Raw genomic sequence first — 25,665 nt, forward strand, 5'->3', positions numbered from 1 at the left:
ACCCGATAAGGAGTATAAACATTATGCTAATCTATAATTTCATTACCCAGAACCCCCGCGTGATCAGGGCTGTACGTCGCATGATCAGTGCCAGGATACGGAGGCCTGTCGTGGTGGAAACTGCGTCAATCCCTGCCTGGATGCCTCGCCCTGTGCCCGCACCGCCCAGTGTTTGGCCCAGCAGCATCGTGCCATCTGCAGCTGTCCCGAGAGAACCCAGGGAGATCCCTTCACCAACTGCTATGAGCCACGTAAGCTAATTTAATTTAATTTATTCAATATCCCTGCGCTACAAGTTCACACTTATAATTATCGTGCTAGTCACATTGAGTTCATATTATAAAATTATTACTATTTTTAAATTTTTCAAACAATTTTTTTCACGTTCTTATGTATTATTAATAACTAACATCAAATTTTATTAAAAAAAAAAAAAAAATTTTTTTTTATTTTTATTTTTAATTATTTTATACTTGTGTATACTGTGATTTGAAGAGATCTTTAACTCTATTATAAAATTGTAAAATACCCTTGTATTAAAATTCCATCTGAAATCAAACTAAGATTAATCACTAACATCAATTTTTTTTTTTATATTTTTTATTTTTTTTTTTAAATTATTATTTTAATTTATTTTATACTTGTGTGTACTGCGATTTTAAGAGATCTTTAACTCTATTATAAAATTGTAAAATAACCATACATTACAATTTCAGCTGAAATCAAGACTGGCTGCACCCACGATTCGGAGTGCCAGCCGAACACGGCCTGCATCAACCAGCGCTGCCAGGATCCTTGTGCCGAGGCCAATCCTTGTGCCGGAAATGCCGAGTGTCGCGTGCAGAACTCCCGACCCATCTGCTTCTGTCCAGCCGGTTGGGGTGGTGACCCACAAGTCCAATGCTACAAACGTAAGTTCTAAAACTAACTCCTTAAAAACTACTTATAATAATATAATATTTAATCCCTCCCCAGCTGAGTGCAAGATCAATGCCGATTGTCCCTATGACAAGACCTGTCTGAATGAGAACTGCGTGGATCCCTGCACCCATGGCCAGGTGCGCTGCGGCAATGGAGCCCAGTGTTTGGCCCAGAACCACCAGGCCGTGTGCATCTGTCCATCCGGAACTCAGGGCAATCCCTTCATCTCCTGCATCACTGGACACTGCCAGTACAACGAGGATTGTGCGGACCACGAGGCCTGCGATCGATTGAATCGCGTCTGCCGACCGGTTTGTGACCAGGAGACCTGTGCTTTGAATGCCATCTGTGTGGGTCGTCGCCATCAGCCGCAGTGCGAGTGCCGACCGGGTTACCAGGGCAATCCGCATGTCCAGTGCGATATACCGGTGAAGACGCCGAAGCCTCAGTGCACCCAGGATGCCGACTGTCCATCGAAATTGGCCTGCATCAATGAGCGTTGCGCGGATCCTTGTGCTACGCCCCATGTTTGCACCCCGCAACAAACCTGCACGGTTCTGGATACCCTGCCCAAGCGCGCCATGGCCTGCAAGTGTCCCGGTGACACGGTCACGGACATCTCCCGCAACTGTGTGCCCATCACAGTGCCCAAGGTCATCACCGGCTGTCAGCACAACTCCGAGTGCGCCAATCCGGAGGTCTGCTCGAATGGCAACTGCCTGGATGCCTGCCGATTGGAGAGATGCGGCGTTAATGCCCAGTGCACCGCAAGGGATCACTATGCCCAGTGTAGTTGCCCCAAGGGCTTCCAAGGAAATGCCCGCATCGAGTGCTACACCACGGAAGTCGATAGGCCGAGGATCCCAAGTCCTGGCTGTTCGCGCAACGACGATTGTGCCGGCGATCAGATTTGTCGCAACGAGATCTGCGTGAGTCCCTGTGACTCGGATGCCTGCGGAATCGGCGCCTACTGCCATGTGCAGCAGCGCAAGGCCATCTGCCGCTGTCCACCTGGCTATTCCGGCAACCCACAAGACCGCTGCCTGCCACGTAAGTGTTGTAACTAAATGCCCTTTTTATACCCTAGCAGGGGGTATTATGATTTCAGTCTGTCCGTTTGTCCGTCTGTCCGTCCGTTTCTACGCAAACTAGTCTCTCAGTTTGAAAGCTGTCTGGCTAAAACTTAAAAGCTTTCTTCTTTCATTCTCTTTCGGAACGACCCGGATCGGAAAACTGTATCATGTAGCTCCCATAGGAATAATAGGGGAAAAAAATTTTAAAAAATGATATCTTGGGTGTGTTTTAACATATAACCTCCTACTTTTGGAAATACAATTTTTTATCTAATTCTGAATTTTAAATTAAATTTTATCAAAATCTGACGACTATATCATATAGCTGCCATAGAAACGATCGGTTAATTAATGAAAATATAATAGAAAATTAATTATTGCTTCGTTGGTTTTTATTGTATTCTCTTTTACTCTGGAATATGACTCTTTTGAAATATTTCCGAATTTCGATTTTAATATTATCAAAATTGAACTACTATATCATATAGCTGCCGTAGGAACAATCCGAAAATTAATGACAAATAATAGTAAATTGAACATTTTTGCAATTTGTAAATTAATAGGAATGATTTGCAAGGGTATATAAGCTTCTTTCTTCTTTGTATTGCCATACTCATTTTGTAAATTAATAGGAATGATTTGCAAGGGTATATAAGCTTCTTTCTTCTTTGTATTGCCATACTCATTTGACTCTCAATCCCTTCCAGCTTCCGATGTGATCCTTGTGGGCTGCAAGTCCAGCACCGACTGCCCCTCGAACGAGGCCTGCATCAACACCCAGTGCGCCAGCCCGTGCAACTGCGGTCCGAATGCCGAGTGCACGGTGAAGAACCACCATCCGATTTGCTACTGCAAGCCAGGATTCTCTGGAAATGCCCAGTTTGGATGCGCACCCATTGGCTGCCAGTCGGACGAGGAGTGCAGCGGCGACAAGCAATGTGTGAACCGCGAGTGCATCAATCCCTGCCTGGCCAGCGATCCGTGTGCCCTGAATGCCGAGTGCTTCGGACGCAATCATCGCGCCAATTGCCGCTGTCCCGTGGGATTGGAAGGAGATCCGTTTGTGCGCTGCCTGCGCCTGGAATGCCACTCCGACTACGACTGCGCCTCGAACCTGGCCTGCGTGTCCAACGAGTGTGTGAGTCCATGTGGTCAAAGGAATCCCTGCGCACAAAATGCCATCTGCCAGGCGCTGCAACATCGCGCTGTCTGCCGTTGTCCTGATCAATTGCCTTTGGGTAATCCCTATGGCTACTGTGAGGCTCGCCATGTGGAGCCAGTGTGCCGGGATGACGGAGATTGTCCCAGCAAGCTGGCCTGCATCGATGACAAGTGCCAGAATCCTTGCACTGAGCTTTCACCCTGCCACCAAAGTGCTAGATGCAGTGTTCTGGACAGCATTCCCGTAAGAACAATGGTCTGCGAGTGCGCCGAGTACGAAGTGCCGGATGCGAGTGGAGCGTGCAGGAAGATGGTGCCTCCTAGACAACCAGGATGCGATAGCGACCAGGACTGTCCCGATCAGGAGGCCTGCATCCATGCCCAGTGCCGCAATCCCTGCAACTGCGGCACCAACGCCGTCTGCCAGGTGACCCAACATCGCGCCGTTTGCAGCTGCCAGGACGGATTCGAGGGCAATCCCTATGCCTCCTGTCGCTCCATTGGCTGCCGCGTCGATGGCGAGTGCGATTCGGGCAAGGCCTGCATCAATGGTGACTGCATTAACCCATGTTTGATCCACGATCCCTGTGGACCCAATGCCGAGTGCTATGTGCAATCGAATCGCGCCCAATGCCGCTGCCTGAGTGGCTATCGCGGTAATCCCTTCGAGCGTTGCCGCGTCATCGGCTGCAGCAGCAACAACGACTGTCCCACGGACAAGACCTGCCAGAACGAGCAGTGCGTCAATCCCTGCGTCTACCACAATCCCTGTGCTCCGCGAGCGGAGTGTCGGGCTCAGAATCATCTAGCCGTTTGCCGTTGTCCCGCCGACTTTTTGGGTAATCCCTATGTGGATTGCCGTCCACCGCCGCAGCCCATCTGCCAGCTGGATACCGATTGTCCCGGCCGCCAGGCCTGCATCAACGAACAGTGCGTGGATCCCTGCGTTGTCCTGGAACCCTGCCAACGACCTGCTCTCTGCGAGGTTACTCCGACATCCCCAGTGCGCACGATGCTCTGCATCTGCCCCGATGGCTATGTGAGTAGAGGAAAGGGAGGCTGCAAGCCGACGCAGGGAATCAAGGATGTTGGCGGTTGCATCTCGGACTCGGACTGTCCGGCGGACAAGTCCTGTCTGAACAGCGTCTGTCGGGATCCCTGCAACTGCGGCCTGAATGCGGAGTGCCGCATCAAGGATCACAAGCCTGTGTGCACATGTCGCCAAGGATTCGAGGGTAATCCAGAGTTCGAGTGCGCCAAGATCGAGTGCAGCATCAACTCGGACTGCCCGGGCACCCACAAGTGCCGCAACCAGCTCTGCATCCCCGCCTGCCAGGGTGAGCAGTGCGGATCGAATGCCCAGTGCCTGGCCATCGAGCATCGTGCGGTCTGCGAGTGCATCCCGGGACATGGAGGAAATGCCAGGATTGCCTGTACCCCCCTGGGATGTCGAACTGATGATGAATGCCCCACGGATAGGGCCTGCGTAAATGGTAAATGCAATGATCCCTGTACCACAACTGCCATCTGTGGCCAGGATGAACTGTGCAAGGTGTACCAGCATCGTCCGCAGTGCGCCTGCCCGCCAGGAACTGTGCCCGGAAGGAATGGCTGCGAGTCGGAGCGCCATGTGCCCATCTGCATCAGCGATGCCGATTGTCCCAGTCAGCGGGCCTGCCTGCGCGGCGAGTGTGTGAATCCCTGCAATGCCACCCAACCATGCGGCGTGAATGCCTTCTGCAGTGTTCGCGATACCCTGCCCGTGAGGACCATGATCTGTGAGTGCCTGGAGGGCTATACGGGTAACCCAGCCGTCCAGTGCGACAAGCGCTCGCTGTGCGTCATCGAGAAGGGCTTCGTGCGCGATGTGGATGGGCAGTGTGTCTGCCCACCGGGAACCGCCTTGGATATCTACGAATACTGCACGCCGTGCCGCGAGGAGCAGGGCTTCCGCATCGACGAGACCGGTCACTGTGTGTGCGCTTTGGAGCGCGGCATGGTGATCGATGAGCGCGGTCGCTGCACTTGCCCCATTGAGCTGGGCTATCGACTGACTCCCCGTGGCGAATGCCAACCGGAGGAGCCGCCCGAGTGCACCAGCAACGACCAGTGCGCCGATAACCGCTTCTGCAATCTGGACACCAAGACCTGCGAGGATCCCTGCCTGACCAAGGTGTGCGGCGTGAATGCCTTCTGCAATGCGGTGAATCACCGGGCCCAGTGCCAGTGCATCACTGGCTACACGGGCAATCCGGAGCTGCACTGCAATCACACCAACTTCCGCACCGACTTCCCGCGACCCGATATGGTGGTCAGCTGCCTGGCCGATGGCGTCCAAGTGGAGATCCACATCACGGAGCCCGGCTTCAATGGCGTGCTGTACGTGAAGGGCCACAGCAAGGACGAGGAGTGCCGGCGGGTGGTCAACCTGGCCGGTGAGACCGTTCCCCGCACCGAGATCTTCCGCGTCCACTTCGGCAGCTGCGGCATGCAGGCGGTTAAGGATGTGGCCAGCTTCGTACTGGTCATCCAAAAGCATCCCAAGCTGGTGACCTACAAGGCTCAGGCCTACAACATCAAGTGTGTCTACCAGACGGGCGAGAAGAATGTGACCCTGGGATTCAACGTATCCATGCTGACTACGGCAGGAACCATTGCCAACACAGGACCGCCGCCCATCTGCCAGATGCGCATCATTACCAACGAGGGCGAGGAGATCAATTCGGCCGAGATCGGAGACAATCTCAAGCTGCAAGTGGATGTGGAGCCAGCCAGTAAGTACCTTAAATATTTACCAGAATTTAATAGAATTTTAGAGGAACCGAAAATAATCATTATTTTTGATTTTTTGAACATACAAATCAGTAATAGGCGGAAAACCAAATGGAATACACCATTTGGTTATTATTTAGATAACGTTTTTAAATCCGCAATGATCATGGTTTTTTGATTTTTAACTGATACTGCTCAGAAATAATCCTTATTTTTGAGTTGTAAAAATAAAAAAATAATGATTATTTGTGAGCGATATTATTTCGCTTAAAAATATCACTCAAAGTGCGATTGCAGCCGTTAATTACGGTCCCTGGAATTTTATGTTTTGTTTGGCTAATCCAAAAAAAAAACAAAAATATAATAGAATGTAAAACTAATCTCTATCTTTTACCACCAGCTATTTATGGAGGCTTCGCCCGCTCTTGCATTGCCAAGACAATGGAGGACAATGTGCAGAACGAATATCTGGTCACGGATGAGAATGGCTGTGCCACGGACACCAGCATCTTCGGAAACTGGGAGTACAATCCGGACACGAACAGCCTGCTGGCCAGCTTCAATGCCTTCAAGTTCCCGTCGAGCGACAACATCCGCTTCCAGTGCAACATACGCGTTTGCTTTGGACGCTGCCAGCCCGTCAATTGTGGCGGCTACAATGCCTTCGGACGACGTCGCCGCTCCATTGCAGACAATTCCACCGACCCAACCGCCATTGCCACCAATTCGGGTGTGGAGGGTCAACTGCGCGAGGAGATCACCATCTCATCGAATGCCATTCTCACATTCGAGAAGCGCAGCGGTCAAGGCCTCAACGATGCCAACAGTAAGTAGTCTTTTGGAGATAATTAAAACCAAACCAGAACTAATATTTATTTTATCTCTTAGTCAAACCGGCTGCTCAGCGAGTCGAGGATATTTGCGTGTCCATGGTGGGACTAATCATTGCCCTGGTCATCACAGCCCTGCTGGCCCTCGTGGCCGTTGCCGTGGCTGTTTCCTGCTGGCTGATGGCCTACAGAAGGAGGCCCAAGACCATTGCGCCCCTGCCCCATCCGCCGGAGTTCCCCAACCCGCTGTTCGCCAATCCTGACGCTGCGCCCGAGCCAACGCCGGACTACATCTCCTAAATCTAACGTAACGATACACTGACATACCAACACACCTAGCTATATCTTTAGACTGTAAGAAAATTGAATGAAAATGAAAACTAGTTGAATATTTGAAAGGCAAGTGCAAAAGGTTTATGCAAAATGCAAAACAGATGAAATCGCGCAAATGATTATCCATATCGAAGAAAAAAAGAAAAACAAAAGTACAGTTGTGAGCTAAAAGTATAGTCGGCTCTGTTGGCCGTAAAACGAAACTATGAAAAAAGATTGAATTGTAAAAAGCAAAAATGACGAAGCGAGAATCGCATGAGCAAAGCACGAAAGTAATTTAGTAGCTTAAGAAAATAATTTTATTAATTGTATTAACGTTTAGTATTCTCCCCTTCAACTAACATGAGAATTCCGCGTAGTGTTTGTACGTTTAGCTGCCACATAGAGACCACAAACTGCCAAACAGACGTGAGGGTAATCACACATAGAGAGAGTGCAGCTACAAACGAATTCTCGTCCTCTAACGACAACTTCTTCATTAGTCGGTTATCAATATTAATACTGTTATATATGTATAACTAAAGACTTCCTATAAATATTTAGGGTGTGGGTAGTAGCAACGACACTTTGTATTATAGCACAGACACACGCACACAACTACTTCCTGTAATTTAGATATGAACTCTACTCGCCCCTTAAAATTGAAAACTGCCTTTAATTTCCAACAAGAACGAACAATGCACCCCTTAATACTCTGTAGCAGTACGTAATAGATCGTTGGGCCCCGATCGATGGGATATTGTTCCGCGTATATCACCCATAACCACTGGACAATATGTCAACGATTGTCCCAGTTGGATTGTAGGCAAGCTGAAGAGTCCAAAACACACACACACACCGAAGAAGAACAGACAACTCCAAGCAGCTTATAAGACTCGGAAACATATCCCATTCAGATTTAGGCACCGACTCAATCGCTAAATGAGGGAACATAACTATAACTGCCACTGAGGCGTCATCAGCGCACAAAAGATACTTATCTATTGCATAGGAAATACTAGGTTTGTTTTAATTTTAATCAACGCAACGACGACTAATGGAGGATTTGATTTTGACCACTGTCCCTCGACCACTTACTTGTACTACACTCTACTATGATTAACCATTATTTTTGTAGTTTTTTAGTCAATTAATATTAAATTGTTGTGATTGTTTTTAATGCAAAAGAGATACTTCCACTAACTTACTAATATGTAGAGACAAAAGTATAGAGAGTACTTAAAAAGGCAACGAACCAGCGCCCCCTTACCGCCCCCCTTTCCTTCTCCATGGGGAGCAGCGCGCCACTGTCAACGCGCCGGAAACTATGCAGCGAATTTCCGTTTCCGGCGCCCGTTTCACAGAGCATGTCTGTTCCTGATGCGATAAAAGAAAGCGGGACTGCGGGATCGGGCCTGGATAATTAAATTATTAAAAATGAAGTTTTAAATTAATATTATTAAACGTAAACAAAATGTATAGTCACTACTTTAAGAAGAAAGATAATTTTCTTTATAGTAAAATACCATACAAAATAAACTCGCACTCAGACACGTACACAAAGAGACAGAATTTGTAAATAATACACAGGCAAACTCTATGGTATTTTTAGTAGCGCATTATTGTGTATAGGTTTCTACACGTTGACTCTCAAATCCGAACTAAATCACAGGCTAACCCTAACCCATGCCAGGCATAAAATTATTTTCTTAATTCCATAGCCAATAGAATATAAAAAAAAAGTGCACAAATTTTACAACCGCCTCGTTCACAATGACAAAAAACTTTTATTTTTCTTCACAAGAACCGCTTATAAATCTGATCCTAACTAGAGTTATATTGAACATAGACAAAACTTTTTGCACTGGCAGCAAATATAAAAGATAAAATAATAAGAGCCACTCTTATTGTAAAAAGAAAACAATAGTTAAATTGTACTTATAAACAAATGTATTTAAAAGGAAAAAACGAGAAACGAAAATAATTGTAATCGCTTATTGTAAACTAATAAATAAATAAATAAATATAAATAAACAAATGCAGGTTGGTTGTGTTTATGACGGGGGTTCACTTTATAATTAAATCACTGTCGACGGCAGTACACGTAGTGACGAAGCACACAAGGAGAAATATATATCAAATAAAAAGACCTCTTAATGAGGTAAAAAACTGGTGACGAACGCACTTTTAACAACATCTGATGTCAACATTTTTGTCGAAATATGAATACATATCAATTTGATATGATGTGTTGTATTTTAAAGTTCTAATATAAAAATTTTTGACGAATAAAATGTTGATATCAAAACTTTTATGCGATCGTCACTGGTTTTTTATATGATTAAATATTCCAGCAGCATTTCAATTGGGCTTGACTTGAATCTGGCCATTTAACTGATTAAGCAGGCATACTTGATATACTTGGCGAAAATTGTAGCTTCTTCTTGGTGGTCATATATAATCTGAATTAATATTCCAGCATTTCGGGACCGAGAACAAGCCTAACCCGTAGGCCCCACTAATGTTACTGGGTCGGCTCTCCGGCAGAGTGGTCGGGCCAGATATGGGAAGAGTGGAGAGATATAGCGGGGCATATATATAGAGAGAGAAGCAGAGAGCGGATCGAGTTTGTGGTGTGCCGCAGCAGTCGCAAGGCAAGTGTAAACGATATTCGCAAACGTGGATTGGATCAGTTGACATTTGACAGCGCGCGTGTTGGCACGTTTTTGGATTCAGTGCTCGGCATTCGGTATTCGGGGCCTCCTCCATGGATCGACGGCTAATCCAAAATTCAGAGCGACTACGCCGGGGCCATTAAGTCGTCGAAAGTGCGGTGTTTCTTGCCAGGGAAATACAGAAAGTTGAACACCCCGAGTATCAAGTATACGCGGCGTTATCTTGATCCGCCCGATTGCCGTTGTCGGTTAATTTAATGTGCGTTGATTATGTTATTACGAGTATTATGATTGAAATTAGGCATTGTTCGGCGAATGAATGAGTGGAGCCACACAGAAATAAATTAAACTGCAGGAAAAAGTGAATGAAAATGAATGAAATTACCATTATTAGTGTCAATCGCTGTCGCTCTGATTATCATAATTAAAGTGTGTGATTATCTTTCGGCTAAGGTGTCAGTTTTTGTTTTTTTTTTTCTGGTCTTTGAGTGCAGCAAAGTAAATCAATAAAAACAGCATTTTATGGCTGTTTGTTTGGGGCAGCAACTGGGCAAACAAAAATGTTGTATAATGGAGAATTTAGCACTAGATGGGCACAGCTTTCATTAACAAGTCGGAGTGCTAATTTCGTACTTTATAGTCCAGTCCGCTACAAGGCGGGAATTGTGCCCGGAATAGAACATCTGTTTAATGTGGCCGCTGCTTCAAAAGTATACACGGTTTACGACTTACAATAAAGTATAAGTATCTTATACGATGTCACTCCCTGTGTGTCCCATTGTTAGACCTCAATTACCAAAACATTTCTCAGGATTTCGCTTTCTCAGCAATACTTCCAGCAGTAAAACCAATTAAGTTATAACATCGCACCATGAGTGATTTATTGGCCGACAGAGGTAATCAATCAGGTTTTTTTTGTTGACGAATTGAATGAAAGCCCCAAAAAAAGCCAAGAGATGATATTTTAAGAAGCTTACACAGTTATGTAAATAGTACCCAGCGTTGTTGGAATGTTTTCAAGCTAAGTTTAATCGGTCTTTATTCGTGCCTCGCGCTCTAGTAGAAAATTTACATATTTACTACTTGAGTCTGGCTGATTTTCATATTACAACGAAACCCCCTAGCGTGCTTCGGCACTTGATCTGTGATATATGATATACGGTTGGCAAGATGCGTAATTATTAATTATTCTCTGCGAACTCAGTGACCCTTGAGCCTCGGTCGCGACCGAAAAGTCACTGGAGCAAATCGCATGCCTATGACGTAGTGCCGCGGTCTTTTTCTTCTTTTTTACACAAGCGGAAACTTTCAAATTCATTTTGTTGTCATACGTAGCCATCAAAACGAAAGCAGTCCGAGAAATGCTTTTCAAGAAGGCGGTTAGAGGGAGGGAGAGGCAACCTTTTAGGGCCAGGCCGCCGATAAGATACAAATTTGTATCTGTGGAGTCAAGTGCGAGCTGCTATTTACCTGTGTGTGTCCAAAGAGCTCGTGCTGGTTTATCTGTGGCGGTGATAAAATAAAATAAAAATGGGACAAAACTTCAGCTTGTTTATTTATATAAATAAATATGAAAAAAAATCATATATTAAGAGCTCGTATAAATTCCGCACTTAAAAAAAAGTTTTATGGTTTAGCAATGAGTTGGGAAAGTGAATTCTGCCGAAAGTGATAACATTTGGCTGAGCTGCTTATCAAACAACAACAAAAATAAAATAAAATATTACTAAATCGGTGAGGGGATAACAAGTTATTTAGTTTTTAATTTAAAACGCCACTTTCAAGAAAGTAATCACCTCTATTTAAGCAAATAAAGATAACTCGTGCTGGCTTTCACATGATTTAGTTTATTTTGATTTAAAAGCTCAAACTCACGCGGCAAACAATAACAACGTTGTGCAATTCAAGGTTTAAATGTGATTTAAAATTGTGTCAACCAGTACTCGCAATCTGCGATTGCGAACATTAAAAATGATAGATATAGATATGAAAGCGGCCCCAGCATCAGCGAACCAGTGCGAAAACCAACAGCAGTCGACGTTCAAAATGATGTTATGATAAAGCGACAAGCAAATAGCAGCCAGCAACTAGCAACACAGCAACTAGCAACCAGCAACTAGCAACACAGCAACATAGCAACACAGCGACAACAGCAACACGAATTTCCCGCCTCCCAGATGGCGGACAAAAAAGAAGCCACCACACCCGACCAGGTGGTGATCAGTCGTGCCCCGCCCACCGGCTTAACGCCCTTGAGGCACAGCCAACTTTCGGATAGCGGAGCGGAGAGCTGCTACGATGGCGACGAGCAGGCGCGACTGATCCGCTCATCCTCGTCGCGGGCCCACAAGTTCATCATCATTCCGGCCACGCCGGGAACTCCACCGGGAACGGTTTCCGGAGGATCTGGACCTGGAGCACTGCCCTTTCGCCAGACCAGCTCCACCACCTCGCTGGTGGCCATGGCGGCTGCTCTGCACAAACAGCCGCCTCATCGCCAGGCAACGCCAGTCAAATCCCGGCCCAGTTCGGAGGTACTGCAGCCGGGCCAGGTGCAGACTCAGCCACCCATAGCCGCCGAATCCACCTCCACGGTGACCTTCACCATCGACGATTGCGATGGGCAAGTTGCTGGTCTTGCTACCGTTCCCGTGCCCGCCATCTCACCCACTCCCGCCACCCTGACCTGCACCACCACCACCACCATGGCCGGGGATGCGGTGGCCATGTCGCCGCTCAGCATGGATCTGCGATCCCGGATAGGCAGCCACCACAGTAGCATGCGCTCCGTGGTCTCAGGTTGGTGACCTCCACTTCCCACCACCCTCATATTGAGTTTCCAAGTACTTTTATCTAATTGGTCGCACTCAATTGCTTTGCTTGGAAACCCCTCTAAATCTTTTAATTACATGCACTTGAAGAGGCATTTGAAAATGTTGTCCTACATATAATTAAATGTCTAGCTCTTAAGTACCCTAGTATTTTGTAGTGAAAGTTAGTGGGGTTTGAAAACTAGACCTAAGCTAAAACCTTTAGTAAGAACCATAAACCGCAAACCAAAAACGGTAGTTGAACAAACCACAAATTGTATTGTTATTACATTATACAATGTTCCAATTTTAATGCCCATAAATAACTGACTTTGAAGCCTAGAGATTTAGAGTAAAAACTAAAGCAAACAATTCTGTTTGCGGTTGTAAAGTACTTACATGAATGATTTCTATACTCTTTAAAAGAGTTCTGTAAATTGTAAATCTATTTTCAAGAAATTGAAGCAATTAAAACTTATAAAAATTCCAGAGATAATAACAAGATTTTATATTATAAAACAGTTGAAAAATTCAATTTATTTAGTTATCTTCAATTCCATAAGTGATATCACTAATATTCTCATTAAAATAGGTCTTAGAGATTATCTTTCACCTGTAATTAAATCGCAAATGTTTTCCCAAATCCCCTGCAGGTTACCTTCCGGGTCTGAGCGACAGCAGCGGCAATCTGGTCGGAGGCATATCGATGCCCACTTCCGGATTACAGGCCCCCAATCCGCTCTATATGCAACCGCAGGCCTCGCTGAGCGGCAGTTCCTATCAGTTTCACGACCTGACCGGCAACCAGATCTACTCCGATGTGACCTCCGTTCGCTCGCTGGCCTCCATTGGCATTGGGTCCACGGACGGACGCAAGCTGGTCATCCGGCGAGTGCCCACCACAGCCAACGAGCTGTTCGACATGGTCAACCCGCAGACGCCGCCGTAAGTAAATTCAAAAAAATTTAATTAATCACACATAATCTACATAAAAAGTTAAAAAAATGCAATCCAAAAGCCTCTTTCTGAGCAAAATATTTTTTTAAATAAATAAATATTACAACGCGAATTCTTTACAAAAAGTGGTTTGAAGATTAGATAGTCATCAAATTTGCTTCCAAATTGAAAATCAGTTTACAAAAATATTTGGTTCCTAAAAATATGATCTTAAAATATTGTACAAAAAAAATTTAAAAATAAAAAAGTAATATAATTAAGTTCAGAATTATCACAACGATTTTTTCTCTGCGTATAGTTAGGCCCATTAGCCTGACAAAGGGGCGCCAATAAAACGATCTAACATTTGTGGCAAATTTGGCCAGCATTTGGCACCTTAGCATAGAAAGCCAGTGTTGAGCATTTGGCAAACAGGGGATTTTAACACCCTTGTGGCATCTTTGGGCGCGGGGTCCACATGATTGCCAACGGGCCCGAAACGTGCCGATCGCGCATCAGCTATTTTTAAGCAACGTTCCTTAACGAGATCAATAGATCGATTCGAATTTCGAACAGTAGTGTTTGTGTTGACCAGAGCAATTACCACTCCCCATTGTGCGCTCCATAAACGGCGAGATTTCAGGTCGAAACCCGGCGGAAAAGTGCCGGATTTGTAATCAGTAGCGCGCTGATCCACAAACCGTTCAGTTCCCAGTTTCCAGTTTCGTCCCAGTATCCTCGCTCCGAATATCCCTGGCATCCAGTGATGGCCACATGGATACCGTGATATTTCCAAGGAAGCATCAGAAATAACTCCTGCAAAACTAAGGATATCTAAGATTGTAGCAAGAGCTTAAGCCAAAGGATTCTGATATATTTGAAATGCCAAATCGCCAGGACTACGATGTCCAGTCCTCGAAGCACTCGGAGCAGTCCTTCTTCCGCTTCAACCGGGTGGCCAAAGTGTAAGAATCTGTCTGTGAAAAACTCCAGTTGCATAACATCAGGCCATTTGATGGTGATCAATAAATATCTGGGTACATATGGATGTGATCGTGGGATTTATTTGCCCTGAACATTAGCGATGAAGCGCTGATTAAACATGAATGATTATTTAATGGTTAACCAGACTTAGCACTACTCCACAAAAGGAGAGTAAATATATCGTTATTTTTTTTTTAATACTTACCTTACCTTACCTTACTTATATAGTGCCACCCAAAAAGTTTTGATATACCAAGAATTTTTAAAGAATGATAATAATTTAAATTAAACTTTTTTTTGGTAATAACGATATATACTTTATTGTTTGAAGTGAAATAAGAATAATTCCATAAAGCAAATTACTATAAACCGTGTTGAAAAGGATTTATTCGGCATGCGAATAATCACAGCTGCATATTTTCAATATTTCCCCGATTTAATCAAAACACTTAAATGGGGGAATCAGACATGAACCGCTGTTTAATTCGTGACACCTCCACCCACAACCGATTGCACCCCATTCAGCAGCCACCCATGACATGACAACCCCATCCCCATTCCAGATTGTGCGGGCACAATGCACCGCCAGTTGGCACCTCCAATGGAATGGCCAGTGCCAGTGGCCAGCCCCCACTTTGTGGGTTTGTGATCCATGTGATTACTGCAATTAAGCCATTTGACGCATCAACTAATTTAGTGTGTGCTCTATGCATTACATATGTATGATTATTTTTAAATCTCCCCCACCCCTTTCTTTTCAGACCCCTGGGCATCGATGACGACGACAGCTACTTGGACATGTCCGACGAGACTGCCCACCTGAAGCCGCGCCAGCAGCACTGGGCCAACAAGATGCAGTTCGTCCTGGCCTGCATAGGATACTCGGTGGGACTGGGAAATGTTTGGCGGTTTCCCTACATGTGTTACAAAAGTGGCGGTGGTGAGTAGGAAAATACTAGGGGTTATAGCATGGTTTAAATTACAATACTTTTATTATAAGATAAAGTCCAATAATTTAGCTAAGTCAGAAATAATTGCTAGATTTCGTATTATATGCACAAACGTATTCTAAACCCCCAATTCCTAGAGGTTTTTGATTAAAGATAAATTGTTCTCCAAAAAAAAATTCATAATAATATTTAAAATCTATAGAAATAAATAAAAAATGTATTTTAAGTAAGTTCTCATGAATTCGAATGTTAAGAATACTGTGTTGCTTATAATCTGACGTCCATAATACTTAAATAATATATATCATATTAGAAACTTCCATTAGTTAAACTACCCAACTTATTCTTAAACGAAACCTATTTATACTCTTATCTGTGCCTCAAAAGAGGTCTCCGATTCAATTGAGAATTAAATATAGGGGTCGGTCGTAGGCAGTTTCACGATTCCCACTGAACACTCGACTTTTCCCGGGAAAGGCTTAGCGGAAGTCCCTCGTGAGAGTCCAACAAGTGACTAAGAAGAGTGCCGTCAAAAGCACATGCGATAAGGCTGATATTGAGATAGTTACTTTGATTTCGTGCGACATCTTTTTTAGTTTGTTTGTTTTAGTTGCTCTAAAAACATTTGACAATTTTGCGCTTTAAGCGGCATTTCCGCTGAAGCGTTTAAAAGCCATAAATTAAAATTTGTTTAAGCTCGAGAGCAGCGAGCATGGTTCTCCATGGAATAGAGCGGTCACTGTCATCATTTCGACGGTGTTTCTCGATCACGCGAGCTCGGAGGCCTGCGTCCATCTTCATTTGCACTTGGAGACTCGGCTTGGCTTGGCCCCCATTATTTACATTCCTCATTTCTCGAGGGGAATGGGGCTTGGAAATGGGTATGGGAATCGTAATGAGCTGGTCCGGCTCAAAAGGAAACTGGCACACGACCTCCTGGTAATGACGCGTAGAGCGATAGACAGTAGCCTTATGCAATTTGCATTTGTTTATGTCAAATATTTATAATTAATTTAAATTATTTGCTTAGCTGCTCTCCCCCATGACTACACGTACATAAATTTCTCGCTGTTTTTTGCTATTGCTTACAGGTGTTTTTCTAGTACCTTATTGCATAATACTGTTCATATGCAGCATTCCGCTGCTCTTCATGGAGCTGTCTGTGGGCCAGTACACCGGAAGAGGACCCATCGGGGCACTGGGTCAACTGTGTCCACTGTTCAAAGGTGAGTTGAGAAGATATTTTATTATTAAAAATTTAAAATACATTTCTATATACTACCTAGTAGATAGGGAATATATAAATATGTTGTACTATTATACTTAAATAGCAATAGAATAAGAATAAAAAAACAACTATTCAAAAATGTATTCTCTTGGTATTACACGTAGTTGATAAAGATATTTTCTAATACAACTTTTTTAGAAATATTGAAATAATAGAAATATCAAAAATTTTCATTACACAATTAAATGGCGTATGCTTTATAATTATCGAAAACTATGACGTATACGACCAGGTGAACAAACGTGAATTATAATACAATTATTTAAAAATTTATTATCTTTGTATTACACGTAATTGATAAAGATATTTTCTAATACATATCTTCTTTTAATAATAAAATAATAGTAATAATATCAAAGTGTTTTATTACACTACAAACTAATCTAACTTTGATTAACATTTTTTTAAAAAATGTTTTCAAGTTCAAAACTCCCTTTTTGAGCTCCGAATCGATTGCGTCACCTGTAAAAAGGCGTCACGCTTTTCAGAACTTTAGAAACCCCCCGTCAAAACAATGGGAAACTAGGCTTGCCCAACCACCATGACAAACAGAATGGAGGGCTCGGGCCCGCTGTTTTGGCCAAGTCCATGGTCAAGGCTAGAAAAATATTTAGTTAGCTTGGCGAACACTGTTTTGCGCTCTGATTTACACCGCTTATGGGTATCCGTATCCGTAGTGGTCAACCTTCCCGTGCGATGCTCCACTTGCATTCGGGCGGAAGCTAATTAGCTGGGTCATTGTTGTGGAGGTGGCGTGAAAACCCGAAGGTAAACCGGGAAAAATTCACCCCCTCCCCCACTGGGCTGAAGGCTACGTCAATCATTACAGCCGTGAGTCTAGGAAAAAATATATGTATATAATACTTTACAATGCATTTTGCCAAACGCTTAATTACTGTCAATATTTTGCAAGCAAACCACGCCCACGCGACCATTGAAAAGGCAGAGCCAGCAAGCTAATAAATATTAATAACGTGTAAAACTATTTAGCTAAGATTCGCGTTCCAATTGTCGTATGTGGCCGACACACGGCCAATTATGCAGATGAGTGCCAGTCTAGACATGTGATTCCGATTCCAAACGAAACCGGTCCGACTTTCATCTGGCCTAATTAAGGCTAATTTTTTGTATGCTCAACTCAATGCAACAGTGCAACACGTATCGCCATAATATTTGGCTGCAACCTATTTGTATTTTGGGGTCATGTATACCCCAATCTTACTTATCCGAGGTTTCCTTCTGCCTCCTCAGGAGCCGGACTCGCCAGCGTGGTCGTCTCGTTCCTCATGTCCACCTACTATAGTGTCATCATAGGCTACTCCATCTACTATTTCTTCACATCGTTCAAAACGGAGATGCCCTGGATTGACTGCAGCAATAGGTGGGTTCTTGAAATTCCTTTTAATTCTTTTAATATCAATTGGTTTTTCCAGATGGAACACACCTGATTGCTGGGTGCCGCAGCGCAAGGAGATGAATGCCAGTGCTCCAGACACATCTCGCACTCCCTCCGAGGAATTCTTCGAGTAAGAAAATATATATTACAATACCTATGAAAATAACCACTTTGAACCCACCTAATTATTTTCGCTAAATAGTTCTCATATTTTAAATTCTTTTGAATTCGACAAAAGACAAGATAAGAACTATTTGTTCTAAGTTGAAATATCATATTTAATATAGATACTTATTTACAATATTAATTTTTATCAGAACCCACTGTTCTCTGTATGCTGTAATTGTTGTTGTATACTTTTTAAATAACACATTTCCTCCCACTTTTTACTCCGGGGAGTTATACCCAAAATCATCCCTATTTCAAAGCCCCTAAAGTTTAATAAGAACATTCTTTAACATCGAAATTCTTTAATATTCATCGATTTCTGATCCTTTGATCTCCTCTTCCAGAAACAAGGTCCTTCAGATTAGTGGTGGCCTGGAATATCCTGGCATGATGCGCTGGGAGCTGTTCGCCTGCCTGATCTGCGCCTGGCTGATGGTCTACTTTGCCACCTGGAAGTCGATCAAGTCGTCGGCAAAGGTGCGCTACTTCACGGCCACCTTTCCCTTCGTACTGATCATCATCCTGATGGTCAGGGCTGTGACCTTGGATGGGGCTGCCGAGGGCCTGCGCTTCTTCTTCCGGCCCAAATGGTCGGAGCTGAAGAACGCCAATGTGTGGATCAATGCCGCCTCGCAGAACTTCAACTCGCTGGGCATCACCTTCGGATCCATGATCTCCTTTGCCAGTTACAACAAGTACAATAATAATATCCTGCGGGACACGGTGGCGGTGAGTGCGGTTAACATGATCACCAGTCTCCTGGTGGGCATCTTTGCCTTCTCCACGCTGGGCAATCTCGCGCTGGAGCAGAATACCAATGTGAGGGATGTGATAGGCGATGGACCCGGGATGATCTTCGTGGTTTATCCCCAGGCGATGGCCAAGATGCCGTATGCCCAGCTCTGGGCGGTCATGTTCTTCTTCATGCTCCTCTGCCTGGGTCTCAACTCCCAGTTCGCCATCGTGGAGGTGGTGGTCACATCGATTCAGGACGGATTCCCGCGTTGGATCAAGCGGCATCTGGGCTATCATGAAATAGTGGTCCTCTTCGTCTGCGTCATCTCGTGCCTCTTTGGAATGCCCAACATCATCCAGGGTGGCATCTACTACTTCCAGCTGATGGATCATTATGCCGCCTCCGTGACGATCATGTTCCTGGCCTTCTGTCAAATGATCGCCATTGCCTGGTTCTACGGCACCGGAAGATTGTCGAAGAATGTCAAGCAGATGACGGGGAAGGCGCCTTCGCTTTATCTCAGATCCTGCTGGCTGGTCCTGGGACCTTGTCTGCTCTTCGTAAGTGATTATCAGACTTTATTGTATGGAATAAATCTTATAAAATAGTTTAATTGACTTTAAGGCCATCTGGGTGCTGAGTCTGATCAACTACCATGAGCCCACCTACCACAATGGACGCTACACCTATCCGGATTGGGCCTATGGAATAGGCTGGATGTTCGCCTCCTTCTCGCTGATCTGCATACCCGGTTATGCGGTGATCAACTTCCTGCGCTCCAGTGGGGACACCTTTTGGGAGGTAAGTTGGAGGTGTTATATCTCTACACAGGAAAAAAAATGGTAATGGTCAATTTGATATTTTTTAAAGATCAAGTTATTCATATCATTTTGATATGAATAAAGATTATAGTAATCTTTTTCATATTATTTGCTCAAGAAAATACTAAATTGGGTACTTTTTCTGATATGATAAAATATCATGTTAATATGTTTGAATATTAAATTTGACACAAATCATATCGGCTTTTTATTGATATGAAATAAGGTAGAAATAACCCTATTTCATTTCTGTGAAATAAGGTAGAACTAACACAATTACATATCTATGAAATAAGGTAGAAATAACCCTATTTTATATCTAAGAAAAAAGGTAGAAATAACCCTATTTCATATCGGGTTTTTTCTGTGTAATGACATAATATATTAAACGATTCTTTTCCAGCGCATCCGGAACACGCTGAGACCAAACATCTACGAGTGCAAGATCTGCGGCGAACACCACTGCGAACACGACTTTCCCGAGCAGGAGCAGTTCATGCTGGCCCAGGAAATGGCCACCATGTACAAGCCAACCAACCACCACCTGCTCCATCACGGCCAGAAGTCTGGATACAACGCCATGCACGCCTCATCCTCTCATGCGGAGGCTGGTGGACCCAGTGGCCCATAGCTTTTAGGAACCTCTTCCAAAATTAGCTATTTCTGAGTATTTTTAACGAATCATTCTTGTAAGTTAACAGCAGAAACTAAAGTATTTAAATAAATTGTAGTACGAGACGATTGGATTTAAATGGGTTTTTTACGTTTTATTTTACAGAATATTTAAAAGTATCTTTGATCATAATAATCTTTAATATAATACATTATGAGAACAATAATATCTGAGGACATTAAATATCCATCACTATAGCTTTTGCACATATTGATATAGTACATCGAATTCCTCCAACTTGGGCACGGCGTTAAAGGTGCTCCTCGTGCGGCAGTATTCGGCATAGATAACCAAACTCTGGCGAGGAACGACCGGCGGACGCACGCTGAGATAGGAGTCAGTGCCGTAGTCACTGAGCGGACGCAGTGTAATGCCCCGCATAATCTTGGCCAGCTCTTGATCGCGCTGCGCAACGGCTGTCTGCGCGGGTCTTGCTCCTCCGCTGGACAGCTTGCCCATCTGGACGTACTTCTTGTAGACAGCCATGCTTTGCTTGGAAGGCGCACTGATGGTGCACCCGTATATTTCCTCCATCGAGGGCAGACCGGAGGCCAGCGTGGCGGCAGCAGGTTCTGTCAACTCCGTTTGATTGGCCTCCTTCTCGGCAAAACTGGCACTCAACTCCTCGTCGCTGGAGCTGTCATCGCCCTCGCTGGAACTGGATGAGTTGCTGTTCATCGATCCCGTAGAGCTTTGTCCCGTCATCGAGGGATTCTGGCGGGCCTTTCGCGAGTTCTGAATCTGCCGCTGGAATGGGCTGTAGTTCGTGCGGAATGTGGGCATATATCGCAGTGCCAGCTGGCTGATCTCAAAGGCGATGTGCTCGCTGAGATCAGTCCACTTGAAGGACTGATGGTAGTTGGAGTAGGCATCGATCATTTCCAGGCCGCTGCTGTGCACGCGAAACAGCTCCTTGACCAGTTTATTGGAGTCGGCACACGAGTGGGGCAGACACTCGCGAACCTTGTGGCGCACCCAGTCGGTGAGGGGCTTGCTGTCCGTACTGGGCACAAAGGCGTTGTGCATGTCGTAGTCCGTCTGCAGTTCCCAGATGGGTTGACCCTCTGCGGGAGAAGACAGATTTAATAGTTTGATTGATTCTTAAGTAGTGTCCTGCGTGAATCATTAGATTTTTGTTTTATCATAGTATGCCATGAAATTTCTGATTTGTTTAATGTTTTTCTAATTCATTTCGAATTGAATAGATAGATTAATTGTAATGTTAACTGCTTAGAAAATAAAATTCATGCAAATCTAATCACAAAATGATGGCCCTTCCTTCTTAAAAAAGAAATTTTCGTTTGAAATATTTCGGAATTCATGCCATTCATTCATTCAATTCTATTTAACTCAAAATTCAAATTCATTAAATTGTATTAAACTCAAAATTCTAATTAATTCATTCATATAATAGAAAAAATTCAAAATAATTCATTGAATCCATTCATGCAGGGCTCTATTCCCAAGTGACTATAGACTTACGCTTCGTCAAACTAGGCTTATATATGCCCAAGAACAAGTTGATGCTGTGCTGCTTTTCGGTGTCGCTAAACGTGTTGCTGTAATAGCGACTGAGGGTCTGCATCACATCGCTACCCTGGGATCCCCAGGGGGCCGTCTTCCGGTATGTCTTGATCCTATGCACCAGCTGCGAGCCGCCGTACTGCAAAGCAAGTGTATCGCCATGCTCCTCGTACAAGTTCTCCAGCATGGTCACGCAATCCGAGTCGAATTCCAGCTTGGCGGACTTAACGAAGCCCAGCCGCTCCAGCTGATGACCCAAGGCACACTTGCCAATGGCAAACTGAGCCGAGTTGGTGCGATCCAGGCAGTCCACGCAGTTGGTGCGCACGATCCCGGTCTGCAAGCCCGGCTCACTGCCCGCCGCCTTGAAGAACATGCCCGTCATCTGGACAATGCTCTCGGCGTGAATGGCCAGTTGCTCCATGACGTTGCCGCCGCTCAGGCGACTCTGTCGAGCCATATCGAAGTGGATGTGCTTCATGCGATAAGGCGGAGGCAAAAACTGATTTAGATAGCGAATGCTGTACTCCAGCTCCTTGGAGATGATCGACTCGTGCTTGCGTCGCTCCCTTTTCTTCACCAGATTAAGCATAATAAGCGGTGCACCGTAGTGGAAGAGCAGGCGTTCGAAGTGAAGCGACGGGGTCTGCGCGTAGGGATCGCAAATGTCCAGCTGAATCTGCGGCTTGGGCACCATCTTGCTGATATCCTGCGACCAGTGCGATGGTATGGAGCCTCGCATCTGCGTGAAGGCACACATTCGCTGGCCATCGCTGACGATCTGCTCCGTCTCCACCTCGTTGGCCACATCGCCTTGAAAGTTGGCTCCCCGCTTGAGGAATCGTGTGCCGGCGAAGCGTGAGCTCCGGCGGGCCACCAGGCAAACGTTGACATGCCGCCCGAAGATGCTGATGCAGGATTGGCTGACGAAGCCGTGCGTGACCTCCAGGAGCCAGTCCTTCAGCATGATGCCCTCCATGGGCTGCAGCAGATAGGCGTTCCAAACGAAGCGCTTGCGGGAATCGCTGCGAAAGGCGTAGTCCACGCGCTCGTGTGCCTTTGCCACGTTGTTGGTTAGGGTATTCCAGTCGGGCAGCGGTTCATCCCGGTCCAGGTCCACCTTGGCGCCCACGAAGCGGGGGGCAGACTCATTGTACTGCAGCGTACGCGTCAAGTCGTAGGAGTACGAGAAGTAGAAGTTGCTGCGCAAATCGATGTTCTGGAACATCCGCTTGTAGCGATCCTCGTGCGGATGCGGCGGTCGCTGCGAGGTGACCTCGTTCACGCGCACCATCACCGTGTCCTTGATGGTGTACACCAGGTGGCGACCGATGTGGGCGCAGCACTTGCGCTTGGTCACCAGCAGCAGGTAGTAGCCCTCGAGGAAGCGCACGAATCCCAGGACTCCGTAGGCGGATGTTACCTTGGGCGAACCGGTGAGGGAGGCCACAAAGCGCCGGATCTCCAGGCTGTTGAACTCGTTGGCATTCTCCTCGATGCTCAGCCGGTTGTGGGCCAAGCGGTCAATGGTCAGGAGGCGGAAACGAGTCTCCCTATTGTTGCTGCCCACCAAATAGAGGCGCTGAAATGATGAGTAAGTACTGAATTAGTCGGGGGAAGGCTCTGCTGGTCTGGATCTCTCACCGCTCGAGTCTCGTAGAGCACCACCTTCTGGATGCAGCTTATCAAGGGATTGAAGACTATATTCGGGGTGTCATTGTTCATTTTTCCTCGCTTTTTCGGGACTCTGTTTTGCTCGAATTCCTGAGGCCGCTTCCACATAAACAAAAATCAGCTGATCAGCTTGCATAGAGATGCGAACTACGGCTAGTGATGACAGCGTGAGAGCGATTCGATTAATTTAAAAAAATATATTTATTTATTTATATAGAAGCAAATAGCTTTTAATAATCAATTAATGACGAATTTAAGAAGAAGCGAAATAGTAATAGATTAATAGCGTCAGAGCGAAGAGGTGTATTCGATTAATTGAATAAAAAAAATTTTTTTTTATAAATCAAATATTTCTTAAGAATAAATTAATAAAGAATTTAAAAAAAAGATTTAATCCCACATAAAATTGAAAGAAGTGGGGACAAAAAATATATATTTTGTATCAAAAATAATTTTCAAAACTTCATAATACTTCAATACTTATGAATACACAACTGTGGCCTTAATCATACTAAATTACTTTGGTCTATCTTAAAGCAATGCTTATCCGTGAGCTTGGAGGATATGTCTTCCAAGTGTTCTTCTCTGCTTAAAGGCACTGGAACAGTGGGAACACTTAAATGTTTTCTCCGAACTGTGAACGAACAAGTGTTCCCTGAGGGTGCTTCTGAGACCAAAGGACTTGGAGCACTGGGAGCACTGAAACGGACGATCTCCTGAGTGGGTGCGCAGGTGTTCATTGAGATGCTGCTTCAGGGCAAAGGACTTTTCGCACTGGGAACACTGGTGGGGTCGTTCGCCAGTGTGAGAACGCAGATGGTTTTCCAGGTGAAATTTCCTGGTAAAGGTTTTCGAGCAATTGGAGCACTTGTACGGCCTTTGTCCATCGTGCGTGCGGATGTGCCGCTGAAGATCTGAGGATTTAATAAAGGTCTTGGAGCACTGGGAACACTTGTACGGACGTTCGCCAGTATGAGTCCTTTCGTGCGACTGCAGAGTGGCCTGCTGGGCAAAGGACTTGGAGCAGTGGGAACACTCGTAGGGCTTGGCCGAATTGTGTGTTCTCATGTGCGCCTTGCGAGTGACCCGATATCTAAAGTTCTGCGTGCAGTAGGGACAGGGAAAGGATAGTCCATCCTCGTGGGTTCGCATGTGCCTTATCCAGGTGCCCTTGCGTTTGAATCTCTTTGAGCATTCCCGGCATTTAAATGAGAGCTCCGTCCTGTCGATTTTCTCCTCATCATTTAGATCATCATCTTCGGAACCATATTCCTTCCACTTGCCTTCATCTTCTGATAGCTCCCACTCCTCTTCTTCGAGCAAGGTGCACAGTGCCTCCTCGATTCCTTCATCCCTTACTTGGCAGTAGAACTGGTGACTCCTCTCACAGGTTTGTCTTATGGAAAAGGCATTCTTGGCATCCTCCAAACACGGTGGACATATAGTTTCCGGAAGCGAATCGCCACGTCTAACTTCGTAGCCAGTACATTGTGCAATCATCTCGGCAATGGAAACCCTGGTCTTTCGCCGGGCATCAAATATGTTCACCAAGTTATCCGTAACTCCCAGGCAGACACGACAGATTTGCTCCATGTCCCTTATGAGAAAAAAGATTAATAACCAAACCTTTTTCATAAATTTTTATGCGTACCTGATCTTCCAATTTAAGAACTGGGTCTGTTCTACGTTTTACTCCTCGATATTTAACTAACTAGAGGAACTTTTCCGTTTTAGCCAGTTATTTTAATGCTAATCTTTAACTAAGCTCATTTCTTTGGTGTATTATAAAAATACAAAAACATTTCCATGGAAGTTTGTTTACAATGTGCAGAGTGCACTAGCTACCCTGTGCTCATCGCGATATGCTCTATCGATTTAATATCGAATTTTGAAATTAAATTTAATGCTAAACTATTTAAGCAAATTATAAGATCTTCAAATAATAGTTATAACAAAAATAT

At 45.0% G+C, this 25,665-nt stretch overlaps 4 protein-coding genes across 7 annotated transcripts in view; 2 read left to right on the forward strand and 2 right to left on the reverse strand.

The window, feature by feature from the left end:
- LOC108057764 (fibrillin-like protein dumpy) overlaps positions 1-7,058 on the forward strand; it is a 119,402-nt gene extending 112,344 nt beyond the window's left edge. Inside the window, exons 70-75 of the mRNA XM_070215658.1 lie at positions 51-251; positions 717-911; positions 976-1,971; positions 2,702-5,929; positions 6,328-6,753; positions 6,816-7,058. Coding sequence (XP_070071759.1) covers positions 51-251; positions 717-911; positions 976-1,971; positions 2,702-5,929; positions 6,328-6,753; positions 6,816-7,057 — 5,288 coding nt within the window. The 3' untranslated portion in view covers position 7,058. The remainder of the gene's footprint in view (positions 1-50; positions 252-716; positions 912-975; positions 1,972-2,701; positions 5,930-6,327; positions 6,754-6,815) is intronic.
- A 2,756-nt stretch (positions 7,059-9,814) lies between these two features.
- ine (solute carrier family 6 member inebriated) lies at positions 9,815-20,585 on the forward strand. 4 transcript variants are annotated; one of them, XM_017142259.2, is made up of 10 exons: positions 9,815-10,003; positions 11,609-12,543; positions 13,208-13,499; positions 15,236-15,414; positions 16,516-16,650; positions 17,964-18,093; positions 18,146-18,238; positions 18,621-19,572; positions 19,637-19,813; positions 20,237-20,585. In XM_017142259.2, the coding sequence occupies exons 2-10, from the start codon at positions 11,922-11,924 to the stop codon at positions 20,462-20,464; spliced, it is 2,808 nt and encodes a 935-aa protein (XP_016997748.2). In that variant the 5' UTR covers positions 9,815-10,003; positions 11,609-11,921; the 3' UTR covers positions 20,465-20,585. The 4 variants fall into 4 exon arrangements, with proteins under 4 accessions (XP_016997748.2, XP_016997749.2, XP_016997750.2 ...); XM_017142260.2 differs by having other exon boundaries at positions 11,653-12,543; XM_017142261.2 differs by having other exon boundaries at positions 11,685-12,543.
- Positions 20,586-20,598: 13 nt separating this feature from the next.
- On the reverse strand, positions 20,599-23,835 carry FIG4 (polyphosphoinositide phosphatase FIG4). The gene is made up of 3 exons (XM_017142263.3): positions 23,675-23,835; positions 21,989-23,612; positions 20,599-21,570 (listed from the first exon to the last, which is right to left on the reverse strand). Exons 1-3 carry the CDS (start codon positions 23,810-23,812, stop codon positions 20,699-20,701), a joined length of 2,634 nt encoding a protein of 877 aa, XP_016997752.3. The 5' UTR covers positions 23,813-23,835; the 3' UTR covers positions 20,599-20,698.
- A 333-nt stretch (positions 23,836-24,168) lies between these two features.
- On the reverse strand, positions 24,169-25,616 carry LOC108057857 (zinc finger protein Paris-like). The gene is made up of 2 exons (XM_044394887.2): positions 25,356-25,616; positions 24,169-25,301 (listed from the first exon to the last, which is right to left on the reverse strand). The coding sequence occupies exon 2, from the start codon at positions 25,295-25,297 to the stop codon at positions 24,248-24,250; it is 1,050 nt and encodes a 349-aa protein (XP_044250822.1). The 5' UTR covers positions 25,298-25,301; positions 25,356-25,616; the 3' UTR covers positions 24,169-24,247.
- Positions 25,617-25,665: the final 49 nt, after the last annotated feature.

This window comes from Drosophila takahashii, chromosome 2L, assembly GCF_030179915.1.
Source record: "Drosophila takahashii strain IR98-3 E-12201 chromosome 2L, DtakHiC1v2, whole genome shotgun sequence".
In the NCBI taxonomy this organism is placed as follows: domain Eukaryota; kingdom Metazoa; phylum Arthropoda; class Insecta; order Diptera; family Drosophilidae; genus Drosophila; species Drosophila takahashii.